The sequence below is a fragment of the Cetorhinus maximus genome, chromosome 13 (genome assembly GCF_964194155.1).
Source record: "Cetorhinus maximus chromosome 13, sCetMax3.hap1.1, whole genome shotgun sequence".
Taxonomy (NCBI): Eukaryota; Metazoa; Chordata; class Chondrichthyes; order Lamniformes; family Cetorhinidae; genus Cetorhinus; species Cetorhinus maximus.
In genome coordinates, this window is record NC_135891.1 from 6,004,391 (window position 1) to 6,032,122 (window position 27,732).

At 40.8% G+C, this 27,732-nt stretch overlaps 1 protein-coding gene across 1 annotated transcript in view; it reads left to right on the top strand.

The window, feature by feature from the left end:
- The window catches only part of eif2s2 (eukaryotic translation initiation factor 2, subunit 2 beta), a 38,979-nt gene extending 11,457 nt beyond the window's left edge, over positions 1 to 27,522 (top strand). The window contains exons 3-9 of the mRNA XM_078554852.1: positions 1,437 to 1,531; positions 6,546 to 6,672; positions 8,254 to 8,354; positions 13,981 to 14,129; positions 18,379 to 18,435; positions 25,832 to 25,917; positions 26,570 to 27,522. Of these exons, the coding sequence (XP_078410978.1) occupies positions 1,437 to 1,531; positions 6,546 to 6,672; positions 8,254 to 8,354; positions 13,981 to 14,129; positions 18,379 to 18,435; positions 25,832 to 25,917; positions 26,570 to 26,745 (791 nt within the window). The 3' untranslated portion in view covers positions 26,746 to 27,522. The remainder of the gene's footprint in view (positions 1 to 1,436; positions 1,532 to 6,545; positions 6,673 to 8,253; positions 8,355 to 13,980; positions 14,130 to 18,378; positions 18,436 to 25,831; positions 25,918 to 26,569) is intronic.
- The last annotated feature ends 210 nt before the right edge of the window (positions 27,523 to 27,732 follow it).

Consider the following 27,732-nt stretch of genomic DNA (forward strand, 5'->3'; position numbering starts at 1 on the left):
ACTGAAGAGGGGCCATACAGACTTGAAACGTTAACTCTGTTTCTCTCTTCACAGATGCTGTCAGACCTGCTAAGTTTTTCCAGCATTTTCTGTCTTTATTTCAGATTTCCAGCATCTGCAGTATTTTGCTTTTATTTTAGCCGAGCTCTACAGTAGTTCATATGGTACACAAGGCTTTGTACAGTAAAATTTCTGTTATCTGTCACTCTACCAACCAGAATTCTCTTTTAACTGGAATTCTGCAGTCATGTCTGTTTTGATTGCAGATGTCAAGCTCACCGGCAATAGTTACTGGCGCTTGCCCTCGCTCTGGTCTCAGTGCCCCACTGTTCTGCAGCACCATCTCCCCTTGGCACCACTCACTCAATTTGCACACTCCCATGCCTTGCAAGACCTCAATACCTGTGTTATCATCCTGGAGCTTTCTCATTGGACGAAAATGTAGTACTCGCCTTGCATCTCAGCTGACCGGAATATTTGGTTAACTGGCGCCTCCGTTTCTGGAGCATGGATAACAGAGATTTTCCTGTAATTACAAATTTGGTTGAGTAAATTACCTAACCAGAATTCCAGCATTTCCTAAGAGTGTAAGGAAATGCAGAGCAAGTATTGTTGCTCAGATATGTTGTGGTGTTTAATGAAAGAGATTCTGTTGTGATGAGGATGGTGCTGTGAGTTGTCCCCTTCACACAGCAGGGTGCATTCAGAACACAGTAGCAACGCTGAGGCTACTTCAAGTATGACAGCGAAGGTTACACACAGACACAGCTGAAGTTTCTGCTCATAAAATTTGGGATGTCCATGTATCCCAGCAATGTAAAAGTCATCACTGGCCATATGGGTATGCTGAGAACTGTGCCTGCCAGTAACTCTTCCAACATTGCTAGAGGTACCTTATTAACTTTTGGAACGCTGCTGGAACCTCGGACCCTGGGTGATTCTTTGTGCATTTGGATGCATTCATTTTTCAAAGTTGTTTTGATATAATGAGCAAACAAAATTGCTCCCAGGAGTTTGCATATCAATTCTGGAAAATGTAAAAAGTAAATGCAGAAATCTTTTTGACTTCTGGCCAGCTCCCGTGATTGGGTTAATCTTCCTCTGTTTTTCTGATTGTGTCAAATGGAGAAATTTTATTTCATTAATAACTTAATGCCAGGTTGGATAGTCTATAAAGCCACATGGTCTCACCTATTACCAGACTGTTAAGAAACACTATGCAACTAACATAATAGCTCCAAAGAACACATCCTGCTGGTAAATGACTACCTAAAGAATCAGTATGCTGCTGCAGCCTATCCAGTTTTATGGCTAAATCCTAAGGGTAGCCTCGGGCAGTTCTGCTTTAAGTGTCAAGCTAGTCACCTATAAATATTGATTTATTTTATCTATATTATATATACGTATGTATGTACATATTTTTTTCTTCTTCATAGATGCAACAGATGATTTAGATGACTTGGACTTCTTTAATCAAAAGAAGAAAAAGAAAAAACCCAAGAAACCCATTGGGATTGACAATGGTGTAAAGGTTAGTATTAAGGGTAAACAAGGGACTCAGTGAGACCCTTTGGGCTTCCCTGGAAGTCCTTGTAAACCTTTTTACTTTCAAACAAAAATCACCAACACTTAATGTAATTTTTCAACTATTAACCCAAAGGTGCAAGTTGTAATGTGTTTGTAGGTTGGCAATTTACTTCCCAGGTGTTCCTCCCATGGGGACAAGGATAATACTTTTTTTATTCATTCGTGGATGTCGGTGTTGCTGACAAGGCCAGCATTTATTGCCTCTCGATAACTGACCTTGAGAAAGAGCTGGTGAGCTGCCTTCCTGAACCATTTCAGCCTGTGGGGTCCAGGTACTTCAGCAGTGCTGTTTGGTAGGAAGTTCCAGGGTTTTGATCCAGTAATGAAGAAGTTACTATGATATATTTCAAAGTCAGAATGGTGTGTGACTTGGGGATGTTGATTTCCCCTTGCTCCTGCTTTGCTTGTCTTGTAGTTTTCTACCTTGTTATCTTGTATATAATGAAGCAAAATTATAAGTAATCTTGCTGCATGTGGTATTAAGCAAAGGTTTCATGAGAGAATAGAAATCTACTGATATTTTGTTTAACGTAGAATATTGCTGTGACCCAGGTTTTGGGGACAGTGAAGAAGAGAAAATATCTATTCAAAAACAGTCTTGATGATCAGTTTCTATCACCTTTTGAAAGTCATGTTTTATTCTGATTTGTGTGTGGGTATCTTTCTTTAGGAAAAACGTTCAGACAATGGAGAGGGTGCAAAAGAGATTCACTAAGATGATAACGAGGAGGATAGCCTTGAGTTATGAGGCAAGACTTCTGAAAGTTGGGTTCTTCATTGGGCAGAGAAAGTTAAGGGGGATCTAATAGATGTTTGAAAATTCCGAGAGGGTTGAGAAAATGAATTAGTAACTAAAGGGCATAAATTTACAACAAAGGAATGAAGAGAGAATTTAAAATATATAGCTTCTGGGACATGAAGTACCTTAACAAAAATGAAACTGAATTCATAATAACCTGCCTAAGAGAAGGACGAATAATTGAAAAAGAAATACTGGAGGCCAGGGCTACGGGAAAGAAAGCAGAGGAATGGGATGAAGCAGATAGCTCTTCCTGGAAGCCAGTATAGGGACGATGAGCTGAATGGCAGCCTCCTTTGCTCTAAAGTTCTATGGATCTGTTTTGAATAGTTTTGTTTTGCACTTGCTGAAGGTTTGTTACTATATCTTCTGAGTTTACTTTATGAAGCAATCAGGCGTTTTGATTGTGTGGCATTTGCCGTGAGTGGCAATCGATAGTTTGCAGCTTCTTGGCATGGTCATATTTGAGTTGTTAACAATCCAGATTGAAGACTTAAAGTAACTGGCTCCTGGTTTTGGTAATTATAATCTAGGTAGGTTAGGAAGCGAGGGGGCCATCGGCAAGCACAATGAACCCAATCAATGGGTGGGTCACAGTCAATTGATCCTCCTCCTCCCCACAGGAGGCAGTTTGAGTTGGGGAAGTGGAGTATCAGTTGAGTGAGCGAGCTCCAGATTGCTTGGAATTTCCCTAGTTTGAGGCAGAGGCCAAAGGTCACAGATGTAGATGGGTTTAACTACAGATCAATTCCAGCAGTGTTTTAGATGGTTTATTAAAATCGATTTCCACTTAATGTTAGTAGACATATTACCACCTTGAAATGGTTTGTGTTTCTTTGGCAGATTATCCATTTTGCTCAGATAAGGGTCCCCCTCTTTAATTAGGGAATCCCACATGTAAGAATTTTACAGGTAATTAAATAGAAGGAATCCCGAGTTGATTGGCACCCAACATTATTCTGGTGAATGTAACCATACCTACGTGCGAAGATACAAATTAAAAGCAGGAGTAGGCCATTCAGCTCCTTGAGCCTGCTCCGCCATTCAATAAGATCATGGCTGATCTGATTGCGGCCTCAACTCCACAATCCACCGACCCCCGATAACCTTTGTCTCCCTTGTTAGCCAAGAATCTTATCTATCTACCTCTACCTTAAAAATATTCAATGACTCTGCTTTCACAGCTCTCTAGGGAAAAGATCCAAAGACTCTCAACCCTCAGGAAAAAACATTCCTTCTTATCTCCGCCTTAACTGGGAGACCCCTTATTTTTAAACGGCATCCCCTTGTTCTAGATTCCCACAAGGAGAACATCCTTTCGGCATCCACCTGTCAAGTCCCCTCAGATTCTTGTATGTTTCACTAAGATGTGGAAGAAAGAAATTTATTTTAAAACTTATAGAATTCTGAGAAATTTGTGTAATTTCACTCTGCGTGCTGGCACAATGGCCTGGAATTTGTGGCACTAACGATATGAAACTATAGGTATTCAGTATCATTACTTCTCTGACACTGATGTCAGGATTCTGCATATGTACAGTGATTGTGGTAGTGATTCTGCATTTCTCCAGAGTGTGCACTGTTGAGGGTTCCCCACACTCTAACTGTAATGAATGGGACATGGTTGAATGTCACCCTTAATGTTCTTAGTCTTGCTGTGAGCACACTTATAAAAAGTTACACCATGTTGATTGAGGAGTTTTTTGTAGTATGCTAAGTTCATAATTACAGCTAAACAGCCTAACTGGTCCTGAAAGAGTTATTTTTTTACTTCTTGTTATGATCAGTTAGGGACCAGTAACTTTTTGTTTAAAGTAGACAAAGTTTGAAATCCCAGTTACCCACTAGGAGAATAAAGCCACAAGATTCCACAGTTTTAATCAAACAAAATAAACTTTACTATACAAAGTCATAAAAGTAAAACATTTACAATACCTATCTTATACTTTAACGTTCAGAACTAACATGGGGGTAAATATGACTTACCAGGCAAACTGTGGTTGAACACACCACACTGAACATTAAATGGCAGATGCGATCAACAGAGTTCCCACAGGTTTCTCAGCAACCCACCCAGATGACAGTGACCACTTGGATCACAAAACCTCATTCAAATTCTGTCTCCCTCGTGACAGATCTATGAGGGCAGCTTTCTTTGAGGTCAGCAGTGAGCACAGTCACTTCACTGCTGACTGCAAAACCCGGACCAATCACTTCTACTCAGTGTCCAAATAAAAAGCTTTATTGATGAAATAATAAATAATGTAGGGAATTAGATGAATGTGTGAGATAAACCATTCCTCTACTAAGGCTTGAGTTCTCTTCAGGGTGGCTGCTTCAGCAAAACAATGCAAAATACTGCAGATGCTGGAAATCTGAAATAACAGAAAATGCTGGAAACACTGAAGGTCAGGCAACATTTGTGGAAAGTCTCCTGATGGAAGGTCATCAACCTGAAATGTTAAACCTGTTTCTCTCCACAGATGCTACCTGACATGCCAAGTTCATAATTACTGCACAACAAAAACAGAAACAGAAATACCTGGAAAAACCCAGCAGGTCTGGCAACATCGGCGGAGGAGAGCACAGTTGACGTTTCGAGTCCTCATGACCCTTCAACAGAACAGTTTTTCCAGCATTTTCTGTTTCTGTTTCTGTTTTTCTTTTGGATTTCCAGCATCTGCAGTTTTTTGCTTTTATCTCATAATTACTGCATTCTTGTTGTTATTTGGAATTATAATGTGCCCTTTTCTCTTCCAGCGAATTGGGTCAAAATCAATTGGTATAAATTCTTATTAAAATGTGTCATTTTCTTTCCCTTCAGGACCTGAATTGCTCTGTTTTATTGTTTTGTGTGCATGTATGTCTCTAGCCCTCTGAAGAAGGTGACAAAAGGTGATGTGGGGCTGATTGCTTGTGAGACTTTAACTCGTTCAAAACCCACCCACTTACGTAGAGATGAAACCAGATCCCCTAGTGTCAGATAAGCCAATTCGTTATCAGGATGATTGGTGAAAGCTGGGCCTTTCAGATAGGGAAGGTAGTGGCTTAAGAGGGGACCTTGTAGATTTATATGAGGGATTAAAGGTAAATCCAGATCATTTCTTCAAATTTAATTCATAACAGTAGGGCAAAGGGGTGCAGGTTAAGATTGGCATATTTAGGGAGTTGATGTATGGAGTTCTTCAAAGTGTGATCAACAGATGGAATAGATGCCTGGCTGGAATGGTTAAGGCAAAACACAAATCATTTCAAAAACAGTTGAGTGCAGTGTTTCCTCTAAGGCTGCACAGCAATCTGGAATGTACTCTGTATTGAAATAAACAGGTCGCTCACAGCTTCACAAAAGTACAATATCTTTTAAAATGTAAGCTGCACATGGCTAAAAACTGTAGCACTCTGGAATTTGTAGACACCCATTACAAAGAAAATTTAGAGGGAACATTGCTTTATTGAAGGGTATTTTTTCTTGAATGAATATGAAGTAGGCTGAGAACAATGGCCTTCCTCGTCCATATTGAAATGACCTTGTAAGGCTCATGTATGAAATGAGTTGATGGAGATTGCACTCCCATAGTGGAAATTGCCACCTTGCTTCAAGCAATTAGTGTGCTAGTGACAAGGGGAAATTTCATAGTCTTAGGGTTCTTTTCTGAGGTTGAGGTTTGTGACAGAATAATGTGAGCTTTATTCTGTATCCAGCTCATGCTATATCCAACACTGTTTACTCTATTGTTCATACATTATATCCTTTCTTCCTTTGTTTCCCTCATACTATTCAAGAAAGTGGGCAGCAGGATTGTTTATGGCTCTCCAAGTGTGCCAATTAGAACAGGGTCTCTAGAGAATCCAGGGTGGGTTGCCATCCAGTGTATTTCCTTTCTTCTTCAGTAACACCTGGCTACTCCTGGTGCCCAGCAGTTTGTGTGAGTGCATCCTGTTTTGCTCACAATCATCATGCTGTGCCTTTTGACTATAATGTTCTGGTTGCGTGCAGGGCCAATGTGCAACAAGCACATATTGCTTACAGGTGTTTTCCAAACTACTTTATACTTGTGAACTATTTTCAAAAAAAGACTGGTCAAAGCTGTTTTAACCAGTGTTGGTTTTGTCTACAATTGTGAAAAGTTTGTAATTTACAGGAGCTTTGGTATTGCAGATTGAAAATGAGGTGACTGAGCAGGGAGAGGGTGACGATGATGCCTTTGACATGAGCATGATGAAGAAGAAGAAACCAAAACCTGTAACCTTCATGGTTGAGGAATTAAATGAAAGGACGGATGACAGTGAGTATTTCATTCAGAAGCTGACCATCTTTGGTTTTCTCTGACACTGACAGAGCATTGGGTGAAGTATGAGTGTGCTAGATTGGAGTGGCTATGTAGTGCAGTAGGTAAACAGAGCCTGGATTCTTTGAAGTGTGGCAGGAGTTGGGGGGTTACTCTGAGTAGGGGGGGCAGAAGTCACCTAGGGAGCATGGACACTGAAGTGTGTGATATTGCAGATAGCCTCGGTATAGGTTATACTGGAAGACTAGGGAGAAAATTTCCCCACCCCCCTTTTTAATAAGCTATATTGTATGCATAGTTTTCTTCTACCTTATGAATTATTTTTAGTGTTATTGTCACACCATTTTATTTGGCGCTGCAAAGTTGTTGGCAGCTTATGAAGTAGTACTGATGTCTGTATTCCTGTACTTATGGAACCAGGTTTTGGAGATCAAAGTCAATCTGTGCAGTTGTCACCTCCCTGATTCCTTTATTTTTAAAAGGATATAAGCCCTCAAGGGTATCTAATGAGACTTCTAAGAGTAGACTGATTTAATGATACTTTGAAGGATATAAAAGGAGAGAAATGAATTTCATAAAATTATTTTGGGATGCTGAGAATTAGAGTAACATATTTAAAATTGTTGCTCATAAATTTATTTTTCTGGCGTTGCCCGACAGGCTTTTCATTGAACCTTTGCAGCAATGTGTTTTGTTTGAATTTGCAGCTCCACATGTGGTTTGAAGCACACGGCTGCCCTGCTACGCCTTGCCATAAGCAAGTTTATTGCTTTAAATATTGAGACCGTTTCTGTTGGTTTGGTTCCCTCTCCGTTGAGGAAGGAAATTAGAACCTTCGTTGCACACAGGTTTGGAGGCACTTTCTGGACCACCTTCCTGTGGCTATCCTTTGTCTGACAGTGACTGACAGCTGATTGCATTAACCGTGCAAGGCATCACAGATGGACTTGACTGCATTCCTGCTTAATATTCACCTGCATACATAAATTACATAGAATGTTAAAATAAGCAATGGGCCATTCAGCCCACTAGCTCTAAGTTAGTGTTTATGCTCCACATGAGCCTCCTCCCACCCTGCTACATCGAACTCTTACAGTTACCGCTTAGCAATCGGGAACAGGAAGTGTCTCTCTTTTTTGCTCTCCTCAAGCCCAGAAATGTTGAGGCTAACTAGCATTCCACTATTGCCTGAGCTCTGATTACCTAGCTTAGCATAGTGTGGATTGAAGCTGGCTGTGCTATGCTAGGGAAGCTGACTTTTAGCATGACACCTACTGCGGTTAGAGCAATGATGTCCTGCTTTGCAAGACAAATCATGTGTCAAAAAGCAGTTTCAAACAATTCACTGGTTTAACAAATGTTCAAGAATAAAATATATATTTTATTTTTACGCATATGTATAATATATACACCAAAATTAGCATTATACCTCCTGATGCCTTTGCCCACGTGTAGGTAATCTGTAAACACTTCCATCATTTTGTAGGTTATTCATTTGCATAAACTTGGATGAGGATATATAATATGTATGTACGTATGGCTGCATCTTGTCCTTCTTGATATTATTTATTCCTTCAGAACTTGATGATGATGAAGGCAAAAGGGATGATGGCATCACTTTTTCCACTCAGAGTGGTCCAGCCTGGGCAGGATCTGAACGAGACTACACTTATGATGAGGTAAGCGTGAAAGTTGCTCATTTGTGCATTGGATACCCATTCTCTCTCTGTAGTTCTCCTTCTTATCTCCCCTCTCCCTCTCTCCCCCCATCTCCAATTCCTGTAATTAGTGGAATGAGAATGGAAAGGAATATTTTCCCAGCAAGGGCCCATTACAGACATTGTTAAGTAGATGGGGTTTTATTCTTGGGTTTTCTTGCTGCAGAAGGCTTGGCCCCTGAATTTCCGGGCCATTTCCCATTCCAAGTCCTGAACTGCAGTACACAGCTGAGCTTATGTTAAATTATGCACTGATGTAAGTATCAAATTAAGATATTTATTCCATCAAAGTAATGGCAAGAACCATGCCCCATTACTCCTCTTTTGTAGTCCTCCAGGCAGACTTTTGCCATGCTCATGTCACTGAAACACACTGGTGAAAGTCTCCAGTGACCTCTTCTGTGGCTGAGACTAGTCTTGACCTCTCTGCCCTCCCTTCTCGAAGACACTTTTGCTCCTGGTTCTACCTCTGTTTGTTGTACTGAGGCATCTCAACACATCACATCAACTGTTTTTTTCTACTGATTCACTATGCCACCTCAGGCATATTGCAGAATTTCACCATTAATATATACTTGCCAATTGTGGCAGGTCTGATGCAGTTGTGATCTCATAGCTGTCCTTTTAAATTAGACACACTAATAGAAAGAGACCTGTATGCTCCATTATGCATTGTTACAGACGTTGTGTACTTTACCATTATTTTCCAACAATTGTGTCAGCTTCAATATTAGCAGCACTGTGACATTTCTGTTTCTCATTTGCCAATTGGGAACAGTTTTGAGCTTTGCCATTTGCCAATTAGTCCAGGCTGTATTCAAAACTATGTTGCAGAGCTGTAAGTGCCGAATCCACAGCACTTCCCAGACTTCTGACAGGTTTGCTCTTAATAGAAAACGTTATTCCTGAAATAAGGATTAACAGCACTCTTGGCAAATGATTCAAATATTCTCAATTATAGTCACTTAGCAGTGATTGTGTCCTACTTTATTCTCATTTGTTCATAAGTCTTTATAATTTATGTGAATACCTATGGACATAAACTGAGAAATGCACATTATTACCACCACTGCATCTCTCTTCCCACACAATGAACCAGTCCACCACTTATTTTTGACTTCATTCTCGCTGTGGTAGATGATAACCTTGATGTTACTCTTTTACTTCTGACATTCAGAAATGTTTTTTTAAAAAAAACAAATTGATTCTCACCAGTTGTTGCAGCACTTGTCCAATTAGTACTCCTCCATGTTGAGCACCACTTGGAGGAAGCACAGGGGGTGGCAAGGGTGCCGAATGTACTTTGGGTGGGCGGGCTTCAATGCCCATCAACAAGAGTGGCCCAATAGCTCCAGTACTGACACAGCTGGCTGAGTCCTAAAGGACATAGCTGCTAGACTGGGTCTACAGCAGGTGGTGAGGGAACCAGCAACAGGGAAAAATATACTTGACCTCATCCTCAGCAATCAGCCTGCCCTAAATGCAGCTGCCCATGACAGTATCAGTAGGAGTGAACACTGCACAGTTCTTGTGGAGATGAAGTCCTGTCTTCACATTGAAACTACCATCCATCGTGTTGTGTGGCACTACCACTGTGCTAAGTGGGATAGAATTCGAACAGATCTAGCAACTCGAGACTAGGCAACCAGGTAGTGCTGTGGGCCATCAACAGCTGCAGAATTGTATTCGATCACAATCTGTAACCTCATGGCCTGGCATATTCCCCACTCTATCATTACCACCAAACCAGGGGATCAACCCTGGTTCAATGAAGAGTGCAGGAGGGCATGCTAGGAGCAGCACCAGGCATACCTAAAAATGAGGTGTCACCCTGGTGAAGCTATAACACAGGACTACTTGCATGCCAGACAGCGTAAGCAGTAAGTGATAGACCTAAGCGATTCCACAACCAGTGGATCAGATCTAAACTCTGCAGTCCTGCTGCATCCAACCGTGAATGGTGGTGGACAATTAAACAACTCGCTTGAGGAGGGGGCTGCACAAATATCCCCATCCTCAATGATGGGGGCGCCCCTGTGTGCAAAAGATAAGGCTGAAGCATTTGCTACAATCTTCAGCCGGAAGTGCTGAGTGGATGATCTATCTTGGCCTTCTCCAGAAGTCCCCAGCATCATAGGTGCCAGTCTTCAGCCAATTCGATTCACTCCACATGATATCAAGAAACGTCTGAAGGCACTGGATGGTGCAACGGCTAAGGGCCCTGACAATATTCTGGCAATAGTACTGAAGACTTATGCTCCAGAACTTGCCACGCCTCTAGCCAAGCTGTTCCAAGCAACAACACTGGCATATACCCAACAATGTGGAAAATTGCCCAGGTATGTCCCATACACGACATACGGGACAAATCCAACGCAGCTTATTACCGCCCCATCAGTCTATACTTGATCGTCAGTAAATTGATGGAAGGGGTCATCGAAGGTGCTATCAAGCAACACTTGCTTAGCAATAACCTGCTCACTGACATTCGGTTTGGGTTCCGCCAGGGCCACTCAGCTCCTGACCTCATTACAGCCTTGGTTCAAACATGGACAAAAGAGCGGAACTCCAGAGGTGAGGTGAGTGTGACTGCCCTTGACATCAAGGCAGCATTTGGCTGAGTGTGGCATCAAGGAGACCGAGTAAAACGCGAGTCATTGGGTATTGGGGGAAAACTCTCCACTGGTTGGAGTCATACCTAGCACAAAGGAAGATTGTTGTGGTTGTTGGAGGTCAGTCATCTCAGCTCCAGGACATCTCTGCAGGAGCTCCTCAGAGCAGTGTCCATTTTCAGTTGCTTCATCAATGATTTTCGTTCTATTATAAGGTCAGAACTGGGGATGTTCACTGATGATTGCACAATGTTCACCATTGATGACAACTCAGACACTGAAGCAGTCCATGTCCATGACAACATCCAGGCTAGGGCTGGCAAGTGGCAAGTAACATTCGCACCGCACAAACACCAGGCAATGACCATCCCCAACAATAGAGAACCTATCCATTGCCCTTTGACATTTAATGGCATTACCATTGCTGAATCCCCCACAACCAACATCCTGGGGGTTACCATTGCCCAGAAACTGAACTGAACTAGCCATATAAATATTGTGGCTACAAGAGCAGGTCAGAGGATCGGAATCCTGTGATGAGTAACTCGCCTTCTGACTCCCCAAAGCCTGTCCACTGTCTAAGGCACAAGTCAGGAGTGTGATGGAATACTCTCCAGTTGCCTGGATGAGTACAGCTCCAACAACACTCGAGAGGCTTGACACCATCCAGTACAGAGAAGCCCACTTGATTGGCACTCTACCCACAAAAATTCACCCCCTCCACCACCAACATTGGCAGCAGTGTGCGACATCTACAAGATGCACTGCAGAAACTCACCAAGGCTCCTTAGACAGCACCTTCCAAATCCATGACCACTATCATCTAAAAGGACAAGGGCAGCGGACACATGGGAACACCACCACCTGGAAGTTTCCCTCCAAGCCACTCACCATCCTGACTTGGAAATATATCGCCGTCCCTTCATTGTCGCTGGGTCAAAATCCTGGAACTCCCTCCCTAACAGCACTGTAGCGGTACCAACACCACAGGGACTGCAGCAGTTCCAGAAGGCAGTGCACCATCACCTTCTCAAGAATATTGTGTGCAGTTTTGGTCTCCTTATCTGAGGAAGGCTGTTCTTGCTATAGAGGGAGTGCAACGAAGGTTTACCAGACTGATTCCTGGGATGGTGGGGCTGACATATGAGGAGAGATTGAGCCGGTTTGGATTATATTCACTGGAGTTCAGAAGAATGAGGGGGGATCTCATAGAAACCTTTAAAATTCTAACAGGACCAGACAGGGTAGATGCAGGAAGGATGTTCCCGATGGTGGGAGTGTCCAGAACCAGGGGTCACAGTCTGAGGATACGGGGTGGACCATTTAGGATTGAGATGAGGAGAAATTTCTTCACCCAGAGAGTGGTGAGCCTGTGAAATTCGCTACCACAAAGTAGTTGAGGCCAAAACATTGTATTTTCAAGAAGAAGTTAGATATAGCTCTTGGGGCGAAAGGGATCAAAGGATATGGGGAGAAAGTGGAAGCAGGCTATTGAGTTGGATGATCATAATGAATGGCAGAGCAGGCTTGAAGGGCCAAATGGCCTACTCCTGCTATTTTCTATGTTTCTCAAGGGCAATTGGGGATGGGCAATAAATGCTGGCCTAGCCAGTAAAGCCCACATCCCTTGAATGTATAAAAGAAAAGGTCAAGTTGCATGTTAACAGTGCAACATCCTGTGACACTTGCTGCAAATTTTCCCACTTGCTGTGTGATGTGGTTTTTCTGCTTGACTGGCACAAACACCCAAAAGCAGTTTACAATGCAGCAACAAACCTCTTGCCCTAATCATTGGTTCTCGACTGATTTGCAAAACATGCAAAAATTCATAAAAGGAGCCATATGTGTACATACAATTTGATTTACAAAAACAAACTCTACTTTTTTTTGTATAAAGTGATTCCTAATGTAAATGTAGAGCTTGTTTTCAGTATTTAGTTGGCCAGTTTTTAAACACTGCTGGCAATGCAATTCATCGCCTGGCCAAAAGGTTTAGTCAAAAGAGAAAACCTGGATGCTATTTTAGGAGTTAGAAATTTTTCCCATGTGCGGCCAACAGTTTTATGTCATTCTGTCCTGCACCCATAAATAATATAACTGAAGACAGCTTGGCTGTTTTATTGAAGAATTTGTCATATATATGTGTCTTCACGGCAGGAGTGCACTGTAGGTGGAAGAGTTTACACTGTGCAATGATTGAATTGACTAAAATGTTTCTTTATACGGAAAGTTTTTGTTGGTATTTTAGTAGACAACCCCTCAATTTACCATGATATGTAAAATATATATATTACTATGTGAAAAAAATCATTTGTTTCAATACATTTTCTATCATCTTATTCCACTCTAAATTTTCACATTCACATTTATAATATCAAGTGCTCCTGTAAGCTCTTGATGTGGCAGTTACAGGGACCTACCTTGGCGCCAGTCAAGCAATGCCCCTCCCATTCTCTGGAAATAGCTGCAACCCTACAACCTCGCAAGTTATCTGCATTGCTTCAATTCTGACCTCTTGAGCATTGTCAATTTTAATCCTCTCCCCCCCACCGACGCCGTCTCCCACCCTCCCCTCCCCTCCCCACCCCTCCTGCCGCCGCCCTCCCCTCCCCACCCCTCCTGCCGCCACCCACCCCTCCCGCCCACTCCCCTCCTGCCCTTCCCCTCACCTCCCATTCAGATTTGGCAGTCGTACCTTCCACTTAAGGCTACACCTGGCCTTGACTGCCTGCAGTGAAGGTAAGTCAAGAGCTAGAGAAATCAAAATCTACAGTGCTTTCTATCCCTAATGAAATAAACTTCCATTTATACAGTAGGGCCTCAAGACATCTCAATGCTCTTTTACTGGTGTAGGAATTGAGTGTACACTTGTCGGTTTTGCATTTCTGGCCAGTTGTTTATCTTGCATGCTTCTATCCACAAGTCAGGACGTACTAATTGTTTTAATATGAATTGTGCCATTTCTTGTTCTTTAGTTGCTGACTCGTGTGTTTAATATAATGCGTGAGAAAAATCCTGACATGGTGGCTGGAGAGAAGCGAAAGTTTGTTATGAAACCACCTCAGGTGGTCAGAGTGGGAACAAAGAAGACGTCGTTTGTGAATTTCACAGATATCTGTAAACTGTAAGTTCGCAACACTGCTTCCTCAGAGCTATGTTTTATTATAGATTTCCAGAGATCATTTCCTCATAATCAATTCCCCTTTTCCTCTGATCACCAATATCAATCCAAATCTGGGAGTCTGCCTTTTATTAATGAACCAGTTTTAATTTAATGTAGAAACATCCACTGAATGTCAGGTTCTGGAGTCTTCTGTGTGTTAGATAAAGCCGCCTTGTTTATTTTCCCATTACCATATCCTTTCTTTCTTAAATCCAAGGAAGTTCCTTTCCTTCACCTTTTTGACTTCCTTGTACTGCTGGTATTTTGTCCTCGTCCTCTACAATGAAAATTGATACTTAGTATTCATTTAACATCATCTGGTATTTTTCTTATACTTTAAAATGTCATGTTTCTGTCGCACATTCCCCCTACTTACTATTTTTTAATATACGTATGAAAACCTATACTGTTTGTTTTGATATACCTTGCAATATATTTTTTAACATGCTTTCTTGCACTTCCTGCTTTCTTGGTATCCCCTTGTTGCTTCTAGTAGCTCTCCGACTCTGCTAGTCTTCTTTTGTACCTCACATCAATTCTGATTTGTTAGCATCTTTTAGCTCAGTTCTGCCTCTTTCCTTGTTTGTGGTTGTTTAACTCAGCATGTGTGGAGCCTTTACCTTTTAGGCATACAATAGATTTGTATTGCATCAAATGCTTCTTTTGAATGCTTCCCACATTTTGAAAGCCTATGGCATATATAGGTAATACATTATGAAGACGCTCAGGATATATTGATAAAGTCCTTGAAGTATATTTGAATGTGTTCTGAAAGCTTGTAGGATACAATTTCAATCATGAGTGAAGTGAGATCATAGCTTCCCGGTGAATTATGGTCAGCATCATAAAGGGGTAATGTTCTCTGTAAAGTTTCATTGTTATGTGTGGCCAGTTATGCACGGCCCCTTTTTGCGTGTGGTATTTATCCTGTACCTTCCAGACTGCTGCATTGTCACCCACTAGTGCAGCTTAGCGGGAACATTACAAACATAGATATTCCATGTACAGTTTGTCTTTAAATTAAAAGATTGAAGGGTTTAATGGCATACAGTTTGTTTCCAGCATAACGAGGGGGCTTATGCAGTGGGAGATGTGGCATGGAGTTAGTTTGTTTATGATTTGAGTGCCATCTTCAAATGAATCTCTAAAGAACATTGATTCTTATACACTGAGGTATAATGATGTAACTCCATGGATTGGGATTTTCTTTAAGTGGAAATTGCATCAGATTTTCAGACTTCATGCAAGCAAAGCCCTATTTCACCTGAATCATATTGAGTATACCATTATTAGACGCCATGATATGACTCATTAATTCGTGCATGCTATAGCTTGGGGAACCAAATAGACCACGGCACCATGAATATGGTGTTCTAGTCCTTGCAAGCAAACACTGGGTGCATTTTGTTCTGTCACAGCCGCCTTGAAATCATAGTTTGCTCTCTTTTAAATTTCGGGATATGGATGTTGCTGGCAAGACTGGCAGTTATTGACCATGTCTAGTTGCCCTTTAGAAGGCAGTGCTGAACCACCTTCTTGAACTGCTGCAGTCAGCGTAGTTTAATTACACTGGCTGTGTCCCAGTAATGTTGAAGGAATGACCAATGTCCCAAGTAAGGATGCTGTGCGACTTGGGGCTGGAGTCCCCCTGCACCTGCTACCCTTGCCCTTCTAGTGGTGGAGGATGTAGCTTTGGGAGTTGCCTCTACCCCCAAATGTTTTTTTTTCAATTTTTCTCCTCTGCCTGGAGGCCACCTTACATGGATACAGTTCCGTTGCACCTTTCAGCTCTCAGCAGGGCATTTTGCATGCCTGAGCTTTGAAGCTGGATGTCAGCAGGCTATTTGACAGTGGAGGCACTGCAGTCAAGCCCAATCTATGGTCATACAAAGTAGGTGCATCTGTGCTTTGCAAGAGCAGTTGCTCTTTTTCCCCCTCTTCCTTAGCTCCTAGGTATTGCAACCAGTTCCTGCATTTCAATTACTGTCCTGGCTAAGATCGTGTTAGCACAGACAAGGGTTGCGAATTTGGGATCTTCCAGTCTCCATGTCAAATGCTTCAACCGTCCATTTCAAAGGAAGCATTTAGTAGCTGGCGTTCTTGCATTTGTGCATTCCACGCTGCGATTTTCTGTTTTGTTTGTGCTGTTCACCCTATTGCTATTCAAAGCCCTGTCTCCCCTGCATTCCCCTTTCTGCTTAAGTGCCACGCCGGCGTCCTTTCTTTTGTCTGCCTCTTCCTTTTAGTGCTTTGATCCTGTAAGGGCTTCTGTCTTCATCTGCTGACTCTCCTCTTTGATTTTGTAGCTAATAAAAGATGATGGAAGAACAGATTTGCACAGAAATATGTAATGGCTCTAGAATGTTCTATACGCTGGCTATACGGGAAGTGAACCCTTACAGCAATTTATATGGTAGTAATTCAACCAAGTGTGTCTCATAAACTATTTTAATGCAGCTGGAACTTTTTCTAAACCTGAGCAGAATCTCTGCATTGAAATTGTGAATCAGACTTATTGCCATATGATAGTTGCAACATTTTATTTTCTTTAAAATGTCCAGTTTTTAACTTGCCTATTTTATTGCAATTCCTAAGATTCCTGTTTGATTATTAACATAGGATTTCCCAAAGAGCTCTGCAGCCAATAAAGTGCTTTGAAGTTTAGTCAGTATTGATGTGGGCAAGCATGGCAGCCAAATCGTATGCCATATAACTCCACAGTCAGGTTAGAATACGGAGGGTGGCACCAATCAACAGTTGATTTTCTCTCCAATGTGACGTGAAACCAGTTGTAAACAGTGCTGAAGAGGTAATTGTGGCTCGTGTGGAGCACAAACACTGGCAAGGATTTGTGGGCCATATGGCCTGTAACTGTGCTGCAAATTCTATGTTTAAAACTTATCCAAAGCAAAATCTAAATGTATTGAGAATTTGCATACACTGCCCTAGAACTGAGCCTCTATGTGCCTCATGTGTGCAAAGCTTTCTTTTGGCAGGAGAATTGGAATCTGAGCAAAACAATATAAGCAAGGTACTGCTTGGCTGACACCTACAAATATTGTTCAGACAACATCACCTTTTTAACAAAAAACATTTATCTGGGTTGTCATCTCATTGCTCTTTATGGGAGCTTGCTGTGCATAAATTGACTGCTGTATTTCCTACATTACATCAGCGACTGCATCTCAAAAAGCACTTCATTGGTTGTAAAGTGCTTTGGGAACCCCTGAGCTTGTGAAAGATGCTATGTAAGTGTAAAGCTTTCTGTGAGTCTCGGACTGTAGCTACATGGAAATGCAAATTTTGCTACCTTTTTGGAAAACGACATCGAACATCATTTGCCTGTTCTGTCAGTTTCTTTTAAAATGTTTTTGTTTAAGCAGATTTAGTTGATGGCCTTATTGGGACTCTGGCTAGAAGGAGTTAAGCATGACCTATTAATACAGATATATAAGTCGAGGGATCGTTCAGCGTTAACTGTTAATTTAGATCCTTCATGCTCCTGCACCTCTAAGATATCATCAGCTCTTGTTTAAACAAGATTTCCTAAACCAGTTAAATCAAGAAAGTGTAGAGAATATTAATAGTTGAACAATCTTCTAGTTTTAAATAAAAGCAAAAAATGATAGAAATATTCAGCAGACCTGACATATCTGTGGAGTAATGTTTCAGACATGATGATCTCTGAGCAAAACAAACTTCTGATGAATGGTCATTGACCTAAAATCTATCTTCAATATTTCTGTTGATGATTTGTAGAAAGATTTTCTAAAAGTAACACAAACCACCAGCAAATTTTCCCCACTCCTTTAATATGTCGTGAATATTACAAAGCAAACCTGATTAATCGCTTGTTTCTCAGATGGTTATTTTGGAAGTTCACTGACTTTTGATAAAAGCAGTTGGACTATTCTGATATTGTGTATAATATCCTATAACACAGGAGCTTTAAACCCTGTTGGCATTAATTATTGGGGCAGGAAACCATTAATTTAAATATTTTGTCAAATCATTTCACTCTGTTCATGAAATAGATAATCACCTTTATAATAGATCTTACAGTTTAACTGGTAAGACCCAGAAGAATTCAGTGGCCCTTGTAATAAAACATTGTTACCTCCTAGGTTTTAGTACCTAGGTAGAACAGAAACTTGCAAGTTTGTATTTGACATTAAAAAAAGTCAAAAATCTTTCTCTTCTCTGCCTTTAGGTTACATCGCCAACCTAAACATCTTCTGGCATTTTTATTGGCTGAGTTGGGTACAAGGTAAGAGGGTGCTTTAAGAAATATATAACTTAAAATATATATAATATGAAGTTTGAAACACTTCAGTTCAACATTGTAGGAATAGTTAAAATGTTAATGGAGCTTCACACCAATTGAATCTGTTTTCAAAAAGATATATTTTAACTCATGCCGTTTACTTTATCCTTGTGAACCCTTTATAAATTTGGAAAATTGTCCAACTGTGTGTTAAAGGCCTTTTTTTTGATGAGATGTGGGCGCCACTGGCAAAGCCAACATTTGTTACCCATCCCTAATTACCCTTGAACTGAGTGACATACTAGGCCATTTAAGAGAGCAATTAAGAGTCAACCACATTGCTGTGGACCTGGAGTCACTTGTAGGCCAGACCAGGTAAGGATGGCAGATTTTCTTCCCTAAAGGATGTTATTAAGCAATTTGTTTTTTCATGGCCACCATAACTAGCCTCCAATTCCAGATTTTAATAATTGAATTTAAATTCCACCAGCTGCCATGGTGGGATTTGAACCCATGTCCCCAGAGCATGAGCCTGGGTCTATGGATTACTAGTCCAGTGACATCATCACTATTCCACCATCTCCCCAATTCATCATTCAGTTTGAAGAGGGTTACAAGGCTCATGACCAATCCCATCACTGTTAGTTCAGTTACTGACATCTCAACCATCTAGTACACCACTTCCTCCAACTCCCCTCACCCTTTCACTAGCTCCTACCTCCCGAATACTGCCCATCCACTCTTCTGCTTATGTGATGTGTGATCAAAATTAAACAAGCAGAAATAACCAAAACAAAGCAAACTAATATAATAATGTCATTCTTTTTAACATGGATCATACCCCATTTGTATCCATGGTATGCCTTACAATTGCTAACATCTTGATCAGACAATTATTCAGTGGTTTAGATATAGTATATTTCCTTGGTGCCAACTTTAGCGCTCCAGCTGCTGACCAAATTGAGACAGCTAATTTGGCACAGGTTTTTTGGTACATGCTATCTCTGGTGTGTCACAGTTGGACGAGGTATCTTGATTTCATTTTATTTTCCCAAAGAAATTGAAGTACTGATGTGCATTACCACTGTAGAATATAAGTGAATGGGTTCATTGCCCCCTTTAGCTGATCTCTGCCATGCTTTTGGGGGCAGTGCTAAGAGATGGAACTGATTCCTCATTTGGCGAGCAGGCAGGGTGGGTCAGCAGTCTCCTCCATGTACTCTGATTAAATAAATGAAGACAGAATCTGCCTGCATCAGCAGTTCAGGTCACTTCCCTCATGTCGCCATTTGAAGAGGAGCAGGGAGTCCCTCTGGTACGCAAACAGCATGCCAACCAGTGTCTGTGGAATGCTGCCAACTTTCACTCCTCAATACAACTTTTTTTTAAAAAAAAGACAATCCTGTTGCCCCTTGTGGAATCTTGCATATGGCTTCACATGTTTGCTTACATTCTTTGCCAGATTTGAAAGCAGTTTGTTTGATGTGAGGTCCTATGTAAACACAAATCTTTTTAAGAAGGGATTTCAAAACAAAAAAAAAATCTGTTTTACCCTAATTATTACATTTACAGCCTCATTTCAGTGACATTAGCAGTTAATTCTATTTTTGAAACCGACGCCTGAGTTTAGACTAATAGCTTTCATCCACAGGGGGCATGAGGCCTTGGGAGAAAATGTAGCGATTGGGTTTACCAGAAAAAACAAAAATTGCAAAATCTACCATGAAATATTGTTTCCTTGAACTGCCAGGGAAGCACGGGCATGGCCTCTCAATTTAATACTTTTTCTGAACGGAACATGTTTAGGGTATTGTTCCTTTTGGTGCTTGGGTATTTTAATAAAAGAATATTGTAATTTTGGTTAATGATGGCATCCAGCAACTGCCAATTTTATACAGTGCTAATAGGTTCCATGTTATTGCCCAAAGTGGTTGCACTATTTTATAAAGATGGTATGCTCAGCCGCTGCAATGACAGTGTCCCCTGTTAAGGCCACAAAGTCTACCATGAAGTGCGTAAATTGTACATTCGTCTTGTGGCCCTTTTTTTAGATGGGTAAAATTTATCTTGCTTCCACTGCTGAATGTGGATTCAGTAATGTTTTCACATCTGTTTGTTATTCTGTTTGTAAACAATATATTTCAAAAACTAATGGATGGGTTTCAATTAAATTTGGTACATAGGGTATATATCGCCCAAGGAAGAACTTAGCGAGGATCCAGATCCTGGAATTTTTTAAAGGACCTGTTAACATTGTGAAATGGGGCGAATTGACTTCTTTTAAGTGTTATAGGTTGTTTTATTTAGAATGTTGTGGATTATCTCAGCTGCTGTCAAAATGTGAGCAGTGTTTTCAGAGTAAGTCGTTGGGTGTGGTTTAGCCTGAAGTCTCGGCAGTGAAGCTCTGAATAAAAAGATTTATTTTTTCAGCTTTATAGTTACAGAGCATCAACCAGGTAGGGAAGAGCCTCAAAGAGGAGCTGTATAATTGTAATAACGTTGAGTTAACACAATGTGATGGAGGTATGCACTCTATCGAGTGCCCTCTTCACTTTTTTAATATATATTTTGACCTGATTTCAATGCCTTAATTGCCCTAGTGGAAGTTGATTGAGAACTGATATTCAACCAGTGGGTGTTGCTGTACTTGCAGAATATGATCTCCTTTCATTCTTAATCTGCATTCCTTTTCCCAACGCCTTTATTCTCCTTGTGCCACATCTTGAAATTATTGTAGACAGTGCAATTATTCCCAAACACTGCACCCTTAATTCTGTACTGTGGAGACTCGATAGCCCACAGTACCTTGCCTGATTCTCCTCTTGGCCTGTATAACAGGTGTTCAGGATTCATGTCCCAAGGATATGAAGCAAAAGCGATTCTACTTGCGCTTGTTGGTCATGATAGACAACCTTTATACTTTCTCCTCTTGTCCTTCCTCCCCTCATCATGCGTCTCCATATAAACATTTACATCATTTTAAGCTCTTGGAATGAGTAAGCAAAGTCTTCTACAGTTTTGTCCAAGCAAATCTATTCTCGTTGACTCTTGATGTAGGATTGCCGTTGCTTTGTATTTCAAGACCACCCTGTTTGTACATCATACCACAATTGGCTGAATGGTTTCACCCTGTGCTGCACCAATCTACATACTATAGCATTCTCTATATTTAGTTAATGTGCTATGACTTAATGTTAGCTATTTACAAAAATCAAATAGTACCTTTTTATGTATTCATAAAATTAAACTCTAGTTTGTGGTTTCAACTGCTGTGCTCTGAGATGCATCAAGTGGAGATCAGTACGATCCCTACAAGGAGAACTTTCTGTGACAGCTGTTGTGGTTCAGATGTTAATAGTAAAGGGGGTAGGGTTTTGTTTTATTCTCTTCTCGCATGGAATGTGCGCGTTGCTGGCAAGACCAGCATTTGTTGCCCATCCCTAATTGCCCTTGCTTTGAGAGGTTTGCTGGGCCATTTCAGAGGGCATTTAATAGTCAACCACACTGCTGTGGGTCAGGAGTCATTTGTACAGGTAAGGATGGCAGATTTCCTTCCCTACAGGGTATTAGTGAACCAGATGGGTTTTTATGACAATCTACAATGGTCATTATTACTGAGACTAGTTTTTTAATTCCAGACTTTATTAATTGAATTTAAATCCCAGCAGCTGCTGTAGTGGGATTTGAATCCATGTCCCTGGGGCATTAGCCTGGGCCTCTGAATTACTATCCATGACATTACCACTGCGCTACTATGTCCCCTTGCGGAGCAGAAATTTTTCTAAATTAAACGTAAATGTAAGTTTCGTGAATTAAACAATTAAAATTTCAGGAAATAGTTAAGTTTAGAAAGTACAAAGAAAATGAATATAATGTTTACATGTAATTAGGCAGTAACTTCATGCATACCAGCTGTGAACTGTCAACATTTCAGCCTAGTTTCACCGGATTTATTTCTTCTTGTTAAGCAGCAATACACATAGAAGGATTAAGACATCGTAAGGACCAATTCCCATAAACTTTATACTATTGACCAGAAGCATCTTACTTGTGTCCTGTGAACTTCCTTGACCGCTGTTTCTCATTTCTCGGCAGTCTGTTTTGCACCAGAGTACTTCAGAGCTTCCTGTCTAGTCTCAGAACTTAACAGCCTGGTAGACATTTTCATGACCACAACATAAAAGCAGAGTGACCACTTGGATTCCTGCAAGATTCCTTTTCCCTTGACAGCACTCTGGCCACAACCTTGAGCTCACCAAAACAGTTAATAACCTATGCATCCTGTTTGACCCAAGCTGAGCATCTAATCCCACATCCTCTCTTGCTACGATTGACTACTTTCACCTCTGCAATGTTCCTTACCTCCACCCCTATCTCAACTTTACAACTTCTCAAATCCTCGAAGGTGCTTTCATCATCACCATTGCTCTAATGTTATCCTTCCTGGCCTCCCCACTCCACCCTAAAATTTGTCCAAACCCAGGTGCTTTTGAGTTTGCTGGAAGTTGTACGGCAGATGATAATATACTTAACGCCCTTTCATTTTTTAAAAGTCGGAGATAAAATAAAGTAGCACCAGTGAAAGTAGGCTTAATGCAGCCAATGTACTGGTCATTAAAACAAATTATTTTCTAAACCTCTCCATGATGCAGTGTGCTAAGTTTCCAGTGTGTTTTGCCTCAGTCAATGTGAAATCAAAAGCAACTGTAAGCCTCCAACTGTCTCCAGAGGAACCAAAGTGAAAAGAACCCCATTTTGAATTCATAAGGTGAAAATGCTTTGCCTGGTGTCTGTTTAAGTCAATGAATTGCTGTTGCCTTAATGGAGATTAGTTTGGGAATTTGTTAAAAGTTATGATCGTAGTAATTTGTAGCCATATGTATATATTTAACTTGTGTAAATTAATAAAAGGTTTCATTTAGCTTAAAATAAAACCTCTTGAGATAAGTTGTAATCTTAAATGCAAAAATGTCACAAGGGAAGAGATTTCTGCTTTTTTTATATGTAAGAACTGATATTTTTTCCTTCTTTGTGTGGTTGACCTGAATTAAATATTCCTCAGAGTAGCAGTGAAACCTGTTGTTATGTAAATTGAGTACTGTAATCCCATGCAGGCTTGCCTTGTGAACTTGTCTGATCTTCTGAAAGGCAGAATGATCAATACTTTAGTGAGACAAGGCAAGATATAAATGAACAGGCTGGTTTATTTTGTAAATCATACATGGAAAGAGTAAGAATGATCCTTATTTTATAAGGTTCCTTACGCCTTGGAAAAAGGCAAAATGTGACACACTGACCCTGTTAATCAGTTAGCTTTTCTGACTAGAGAATTCTCATCAGTACTATCTTAAGGAGAACATTCTCAGTACCTATGGCTGTGTCAGCTTTTCCAAACTGGAAGTCCCAGACCATGTATTCTTTATGCACCTAGTTGGACGGGAAGCCACAGTCTTGACCTCTAACCAATTCTTTCCCTCCCTTCAAAAAAAAGCTTCTCATGTCTGTTTGTCGATTTGCCAGTTCAGCTGTCAATTAAGCAAGCTGGCAGCCTCCTATGGTGAAAATCTCACCCAGATAATCTCATGCCTCTCTTTAGTTGTTTACTTTCACTGAACCAGTGTTAATACCCAGATAACCAGAAAAACATTGATGCATAAAGCATTGAAATAGCTCTGGGCGAAAGAGTTGCAAGAGATTGCCCAGTGCTCATAAAGGAGATACGTCCTCTGGAGACAATGAAGTTTGCTGCTAGTTTCATCTCCCTGGTGTTTGATATCCTTCTCAGTAAAAGCAAAGTTAAATGATGGCACTTATACTGAACAGCACTGATGAGGAAATGGGCCGTTTCATCTCTTTGTGCTTTCTGTTCAGCAGTCGTCAGCTTGCAGATCAGAAAGTTGTCATTCAAGCATCACTTGAACACATAATCCATTCCAATATTGAAAGAGCACAGTGGTGTTAATAGTGCTGCTCAAGAGGCCCATTGCTTGGTTTGGATGAATGAATATCCCCTGGCATTGTTAAAAGGGTAATAGAATCCTACATTGCAAAAGGGACTTTTTGACCCATCACATCTGTGCTGGTATTTTTTCAAGGGCGGCTCCCTAGGCTAATTGGAAACTCCTGCTTACTTCCCATACTCTTCAATCTTTTTCCAGTAATTAATCCCCCTTTAAAATAATTCATCAACTCTGCTTCAACAGTGGCAGAGAATTCCACATTTTAAACATCCATTGTGTAAAGAATTTTCTTTTCTCATCTGTTTTAATTACTACTTCCCTTAAATTTGTGACCTCATTACCATCCCTACTGTCCAGTGGAAACAGCTCTATTTATCCCTTTGTAACTCATCACAATATTAGAAGCTCTTTATCAGTTTCTCTCAACATTTTCAGCTCCAGAGAGAGAAGCTGTAACTTCTCAAATCTTTCTTCATAATAACATCCTTGTGGAACTGTACTATGCCTTTCCGTTGGAAGAACAGAAGAAATAGGAGCAGGAATAAGCCGCATGACCCCTCAAGCCTGCTCTGCCATTTAATAATATCATGGATGATCTACCTCAACTCCATTTTTCCACCATATCTCCGCATCTCTTGTTTCCCCTCATGCCCAAAATTCTTACTGATCTTTTATATTCCTTCTATCATGAGCTGTCCAAACCTGTGCATACTGTTCCAACTGCAGTCTGATGAAGGCCCTAAGAGCAAATACAGCATTGACTCATTGCTTTGGTATTGTTTTTTATGACTAATCTTCTTGCACTGCTGCTACTGTACTCCATTCAGAATCTTATAATTTAAGTCCTATCTCCTTATTCCTACTTGCAGAATGTATTTCTCTATCCATAGAATTATGTAGCACTAAAGGTCATCATTTGGCCCATTGTGCCTATGTTGGCTCTTTGAAAGAACAATCCAATTAGTCCCACTCCCCTGGTGTCAGCTGTGGCTCAGTCCATAGCACCCTCGCCTTTGAATCAGAGGGTTGTGGGTTCATGTCCCACTCCCGGAAACCAAGAACTGTGATTGTACTCGAAAGAGTTGCAATCTGTGACTGTTCATAACTCGAAAGAGTTTCCCCTGCTCTTTCCCTATAGCCTTATGTAAACAAAAAACCCCATCAGTATTTGCCCAATCAAACTTAATTGAAGCATTAAGTGGCCCCAGGTGCTATCTGTCGATCCTGTTAGCCTGTTTATAGTATCCTGCTGCCTTTTAAAGTCCTGGAATGATGAGTTGTGCCTCCCTCGACTGATTAGTGCCAGAAGGAGGTGGGCTGGTCCTTCATCCTGCCACTGACTTGCAATGACTGCTGCATTTGTCTAAGCAATTGAATGTTTGTGATGAATTTAAATGCAAGAATTTTACTTGTAATACTGAGCTTTTTTATTTTAACAGTGGATCCATTGATGGCAACAACCAGCTTGTAATCAAAGGGAGGTTTCAGCAAAAACAAATAGAAAATGTGTTAAGGAGATACATCAGTGAGTATGACAGATAATGCACTTTATCTAATAGGTGAGCAGGGTTGGTAAGAAATGGGGTTATCTCAGGGTAAGAACCTCAATGACCAACCAAAATGTAAATGAGGCTTTGGGGACCTTCACTAATCTCCAAAAGGCTAAAGTCCAAATTGAAAACATTTTATTAATTATATTTCCCTGTAATTCCTCCTGATTCTGTCCCTTTCGTTTCCCCAACCTCCTGGTTTTCTGGTCTGTTTTCGTTTTTCCCCTCTTCCTCAATGTGGTGTTGGAGGGTGGACCTTGGCACCTTGTTACAGGATTTATCCTCTTTTTCTTCAACATCTTTCTAAGTTAGTTTTAAAATACCTTTAATTTTTCTCTTCAGCTTCCTTGCATCCCTAACAGAGATTGGCTGCTAAATGGATTTTGTTTCTTTGGCCTTGCTGACAATTATCTGGACAATTAAACATTTATTACAGTCTTGTTTCTCATTGTACCTCTGCTTCTAGTAAATTCTGATGTTTCCATCATACCTAAGTATCTTTGACATTTAGATTTTTTATTTCAAGAAGAAAGGATTAAAATTGTATTGGATTTCCTATGAAATACATTATAAATCACGTCTTCATTTTTATTCTCTCTCCTTTTCCCTCCCTACCCCAATACACAGAGGAGTACGTAACCTGCCATACTTGTCGGTCGCCAGACACCATCTTGCAAAAGGACACACGGCTGTATTTCTTGCAGTGCGAGACCTGTCATTCACGCTGTTCTGTGGCCAGCATCAAAACTGGATTCCAGGCTGTTACTGGCAAGCGTGCACAGCTCCGTGCCAAAGCACATTAGCCTAAACCTTAACCACTGGAGAGAACAGGAACTGGGAGTTTAATGTAATAGGGCTGTTTTACCAAACAAGGGGTGGGTTTTAATAAGCGCATTAAACTATTAAAAAAATTAAAATGCTGCTGACTCGGCAAAGCAAAAACGAGAATGGTGAGCATTGTTCCCTGAAGCCTTCCCAAGCCACAAAGTTTATTGTAACAACAGTACTGTTGCACTGCTCTCTGTTCATATCCTGTCCAGTCAGCAGTATAAATGCAGGAAGAAAATTGCCTTTTATACCTTGTAGGCTGCTGGAGGTACAGCTCAATTTCCTGGAGCTTGGGCATGATCCACTGAATGTTTGAATGCATAATTTCTTGTTGATTATACCTCACCCTGGCTGTTGGTTATTCCACTGTCTGGCTGCTGTATTTTTTTTACTGGAGGGAGGGTGGGGCGGAGGGGGAGTTGGCCAAATTGTGCAAAATAAGTTTGGAAATTTATTAAACGAATTCCCTGAGAAATATTTAAAATTGTTGCATTTTTTAATTAATTCCATCATTCTAAGTCACAACTTTTCAGATGCCAGGGTGAGGTCTGGGCTACAAAGCATAACCTATGCTGATTTTTGCAGTGGTAATGAAGGTTTATCCATTTTCAGCCTTGGAAAATCTTGGAGAGAGTTTTAAAGCAAAACACTTTGTGTTGAACTGATTACAGGCTCCCGACTGTACACCAACGGTGACAAGTGTGCAAGAATAAGATGTAATAAAGTAGTGATAATAGTGGTTAACACAGTCATTTTCCTCTGCTTCTGGTAATGTTTGACACTGCGTTTTTCTGCAAAACTCTTGAGTCAGCTGTGACTGGCAGCCACTTAGCATATTCAAAGTGCAGGTGGCAGCAAAGGTATGATTTGCTTGAGGCTGGCAGCAAAAGTAAGATTTGCTTGCAGCCATCTACTCCAATCTGCAAAAAAAGAAAGTCAGCTTGCCTTATTTAAGCAACATA